The sequence below is a fragment of the Ixodes scapularis genome, unplaced genomic scaffold, assembly GCF_016920785.2.
Source record: "Ixodes scapularis isolate PalLabHiFi unplaced genomic scaffold, ASM1692078v2 PGA_scaffold7__128_contigs__length_106722199, whole genome shotgun sequence".
Classification (NCBI taxonomy): domain Eukaryota; kingdom Metazoa; phylum Arthropoda; class Arachnida; order Ixodida; family Ixodidae; genus Ixodes; species Ixodes scapularis.
The window spans coordinates 24,552,691-24,557,723 of record NW_024609882.1 but is presented as its reverse complement, the minus strand read 5'-3'; the positions used below and the strand labels follow the sequence as shown (position 1 = coordinate 24,557,723).

The 5,033-nt window shown below is 48.6% G+C and overlaps 1 protein-coding gene across 1 annotated transcript; it reads left to right on the top strand.

Moving 5' to 3' along the window:
• Positions 1–556: 556 nt before the first annotated feature.
• Positions 557–3,963, top strand: LOC8031841 (pro-resilin-like). Its single transcript, XM_040205443.3, has 3 exons — positions 557–598; positions 696–1,715; positions 3,108–3,963. Exons 1-3 carry the CDS (start codon positions 557–559, stop codon positions 3,435–3,437), a joined length of 1,392 nt encoding a protein of 463 aa, XP_040061377.3. The 3' UTR covers positions 3,438–3,963.
• Positions 3,964–5,033: the final 1,070 nt, after the last annotated feature.

Sequence of the window (5,033 nt, the reverse complement as noted above, 5' to 3'; positions counted from 1 at the left end):
ACATCCTTAACATGTTAATGACCGCTGGCGTATTCGTAGACGCATTACCGCTCGCCATAGTGCTGGCTATTTCTTCTCTGTACGTAATCGAATTTGCCGCTGTGACAAGGACTTTTTGTAGATAGTTTTCGTCGACCCGCAGCACTCTCCGCAATCCTCTATGAGTTATGGAACTCTGCAGAGATGGCCGCTTTTTTGCGGGGAGTGTAACGGAGGGGGAAAAACGGTATTCGATAATTCCCAGGTAAGACGGTATGTTCGCGTTGCCTGGGGGCGTACGACAAGGGGGATTTGTGGCGTCATGCGTGTATCTATCAAATGCAACATTATCTCGCAGACTTGTGACGCTCCTGTGAGGCTCCCGGCATCCAAAGACGCTTGTCTTGTAGATGCTTCCGGCGCGTGATATGTGCTGAAATGCTGTTTAGAGCCGTTTCCCGGTATAGAAAAGAACCCACGACGTAGAGCCACAATACTCCGAAAGATTTCGCGGCTACAGGTACACGCTGAAGTATGCACCAGTTGAAACGGATAGCTCTCCTTACTGTATTGGTGCATGCTGAAGCAAGGACACTATACCATCACTAGTACGCCTTTTGTAACTCTTGGGAGTGTTGGGAGTATGCTGAGCAACAACGAGGGTATCCTGTGCCCAATCTGCGCATCAAACCTGCGTTTTTTTTTTTTTTATCCAGTACGCTGTGACACCGCTCCTGCTACTGTGCCTGCTCTACCCTGTCCACTCTTGGCACGGCGGCGGCGGTGGTGGCGGCGGCGGAGATGTCATGATGTACGACTCCTGGCAGGGTTCCTCTTCCTCGGACTACGACCAGTACGACGACGGTGGAGCTGGAGGTGGAGGTGGCGGCGGCGGAGGCGGCGGTGGTTTCCCTATCGACATGCTCGGTGCTGACATTGGCGTCGGCAACATCATCGACGTGGTCGAATCCATCGGCGTGAACGAAGCCACGGGAGTTGACACAACGATCGGCGGAAGCAGCGGGTCCGACGTGACCATCGAAGGCGGTAATGGGGGCAAAGAAGTGATGGTCGATAAACCTCCTACACCGGCCAAGCCAATTTCGATTTCTCCACCGCCGGCCCTGCCGGAACCGCCGGCACCACCGTCGCCTCCACCGACTCGACCTGTGGGTTACGGCGGTAAAAGGCCACCGCCCAAGAAGACCAGTTCATACGGCGGACCCGGAGTGAACATTGTCGGCGACGACGAAGTGTCGGGCGTCGTTGATCCCCGGGGATCGCAGTCGACAGTAGGAGTGGCAAGTTTCGGGGGAGAGGTATCGGACGTCGAAGACCTGACTCTTGTCACCAAGGCTATCGAAGAAACCGCTGGGAAATCACCCGGAGACATCTACGAAGATGCCGACTTCCCAGACCCGGCGCCATCCTATGGCGGATCCTCGAGAGGAGGCGGAGACATCATCAAGGGAGCCGAAGACATCTACCCGGATCCAATCTATGGGAGAGCAGCGGCCGTGGCTCAGACACACGCGAGCATCAAGGCTAAGCCTTCGAGGTTAACGCCCAGTGCGGGTAGACTGAGGATCCGCACTTTCCCTCTCGATAAAAAGTCCCTGTCTCTCGCAGTCCGAGATCCACTGCGCGCCATCACCGAGGTGGAAGGCGGCAGTCGGCCTCGTCAGCGGCACGGTAACAGCGCGGTAGCAGTCCAGAAGGTCAAGTCTTCAAATCAGGTAGGGTCCCACACTTTTGCCGAACACCGTGTTAGGTACAGACCCATCTGAATGCTAATTCCACTTAATAAGCTTCCTCTTTCGATGTCTTTGAGCTGTTCGAGTTTTATCCGGCTATCGGAAAGTGGCCAAGGGACGGCCTGGTAGGATTTCGTTCGACGAGGAAGGAGAGGCGAAGGTCAAACAGCTTTTCGTTCCCGTGTTTCGGCAGAACGAACTGCAGACAGGCGCATCATCAACTTTCTCGTGTGGCGCTTAGAGAAAGTACTCACTGGCGGCCATCGCTGTGTGCTCGACTGCTAAGCGCGTGCTGGCGGCGGGCTTCCACAGTTCTTTTCCAACGTGCATTCCGCACCACCGAGACTGCCGGGCTTAGCAGCCTGTTAATGGGAGCTCGTTCTGAGCATGCGCTCTAATCATCGCCCTCAAATATGGCGTCCAGCGAATACCCTCTGTATAGTCACTGACGCGATGGGAACGTCAGGGTTGGCTTTAGGGTGCGTGGCCTCCAAAAGCGCGCGCTCGAGGCCTTCTGCCGTGCATTGGCTGCGAGCGCATGCTTCAGGCATATGACGTGGTGTTCGCCCTATATATATATCTGCCTCGGACAGTGACTGCAGATTTTCTTTGGTGTGATTTCTTGGTCAGGGTGGAAGATAAAAATGAATATGATTTTTTTTTTTATCTTCGTGATTTAAATCGTGTTTTTAATCGGACCAGTTTTACTATGCTGATTTAAATAAAACCTTTCCCGCAAAAACAGAATACAGTATATATATATATATATATATATATATATATATATATATACGTCGAAGAATAAATTGTCCGTTGTTGCTATTTTCACTAAGGGTTTTTTCCTCTCAGTTATATACCCACGCTTTCGGCCTCCCGCCACCCTGCCCGTTATATATATATATATATATATATATATATATATACGTGGAACGCAAAAAAAAGAAACACCAAAGCTCTATAGAAGTAATGTCCTAATGCAATCAAGTCAGATCTTGAAATAAAAATAAAATAAAGATTTTGAACTAACTAAAAAGAATCAAGTTGTTTCTGTTCTAGTGTAAAAGGGATTACAGAAATAAAAAAAAAAGTTGTTAATTAAACTTTACCTTACATTTACAGTAATTATTTATTCCGCATTTTTATCAGTGATCGAACGAGGTGATCAATCAACCTGCCACGTTGAAAAAATAGATCAAGTGGTAAAGATTGCTATGTTCTAGCTAGGGACCTAAATCAACTTAATCTGATATGAATAAAAAAAAAAGGTAAGACTTAAATAAAAGACATCTGATTATTTTAATCATCATTACTTTATACTCTGATATTAGTGCAATGTGGTCGCGGCTTAACCCTTTCCGTCTCGCTCAATTTCAGGGTTCCAAGAACTCAGCCGAGTGGAAGACGGTGGGCACGTTCCCGTCTCAAGCAGCGGCACAGCCCAAGGGTGCCGTCGGCGTCTCTGGACGCTGGCCTTCCACCGTGGACAACCGGGCCAAGGGAGATTTTATGGACGTGACGCCGGTGGTCCTCCACTTGTCCCTCGGCGGTGCTCCGGCCCTCAGGAACGGGGAGAGCCAGGGCAGGAGACCCAAGTGGATCCGATCCATCATGCTGATCCCGACCAAGGCCATGGAGATGGCCATGCCCATGCCGATGCCTGGAAGACTCAGGATCCACACGGGGAAACGGACGGTGAACCCCTGATTTGTCAAGCAGTCTTCATCGTAACGTCGTGCACGCGCATCAAGACCTTCGAACAATCTGGTCGTTGCAAGGAAAGTGCGAGAACGCTTGTTCCGGATTGCGTTCAAGAGGATCCCTCAAGTTTCCATTAGCGTTCCTCTAAGACATCGTTTGTTTTCTTTATGAGCCTTTCTGCTTCCATCGGTCTTTGAGTGTCCTAATAGTGTTGGATATTAGATTACTTTTTTTCTCAGTTCATTTTGTTGGTTTTGTTGGAAATAACTCGGAATAGAATGCAAAGAAGAGGTGTTAAGCTCGTATCTTTCACATCGTTCAACGAATCACCGCAGTGTTTTGCCAGTTTACTCGCCTTTCCTTGTGTCTTCCTCTCAGTTTCTAATGCCTTGCTCTGTCTCAATTTTATGTGCTGGTACTTAGCGGTTGGCCAGCACAAAGTCATTTTGCTTGTAAAACGCTGTGAGGTGAATAGAAATAAAGGGTGCTGCATGCTTGTTCTGAAATCGCGCTTGCAGCATATGGCACGTTTTTTCTTTCGTGATTTATTTATACTCTCGTGGCACTGAATTCCATTTCCATTTCCATTAAACGACATGAAACTTAGTTTCCAAAGAGGGGAAAGGGGGGAGGGGGGTCTTTACTCGTTATAAACTCATAGTACATATGATCACGGTGCTGAAGCAGATTTCCTGTATTATCTGCACGCAGTTGTCGTTTCGCGGCGCATATGACAATCGTAAACGACGCGATTGTTTAGGGATATAGCCGGTTACAAATTAAGGTAGCGGCAAATGCCCCTCAAAGGGAATCATATATCCCTCCGCCACCTCCGCATCCAATAGCGTCCCATCGTTTCCGTGACGTCGTGACCAACGCGCGAGAAGGGTTTTGCCTTTCTGTACATATTTGCTTTAGCTTTCGACTTTGACTTAGCATTGTGGAAGCCACGAGAGGGAGATTAGAGTTTTCCCCCTCCTATGAAAACAAATACGACTTTCGGGGATTAGCTTCCCCCCCGATGGATACAAAGGCTGCTTTCAGGGGCTCGGTTCCCCCTCCAGTTAATACAAAGGTCGCTTTCTTAAAAAGTGGGATCGGAGACAAGTTTGAATCCATTGAAGCGGAACAAGGAGCGTTTCCAGTGAACTCTTCTTTCGACTGCGAAGAGATTTGAAACGGGCGCATCACGCTTGTGGGAGGAGCTTCTCCTACCTTCTTGACTTGTAACCGACTATAGTAATTGTAATCGGCTTGTGAAAACATGCGGGAATGCGAGTGTAAAACTACAATAAAAAAAAAAAAAAAAAACGACGAAGGAAAGAAACTTAAGGGCGCTAAGAACTTACCGACAGCAGGTGAAGTTTATTTTTGAGCACAAACAATTGAATGAGCCAGCTCAAGAGGTGCCAACGTTTCTCTATCATCGCACAAATCAAATCGAACCACATCGAATTGTTTTGCCTTTGTGCATACACATATGACAAAAAAACAAAGGGGGGGGGGGGGGGGGGGGGGCTGCAAGTTTGCAACTTGACGAGTTTCTGCACCCAGAAACTCGGAGCAAAGTTGTACTGACACAAACACAAGAGGAAAAAAAAT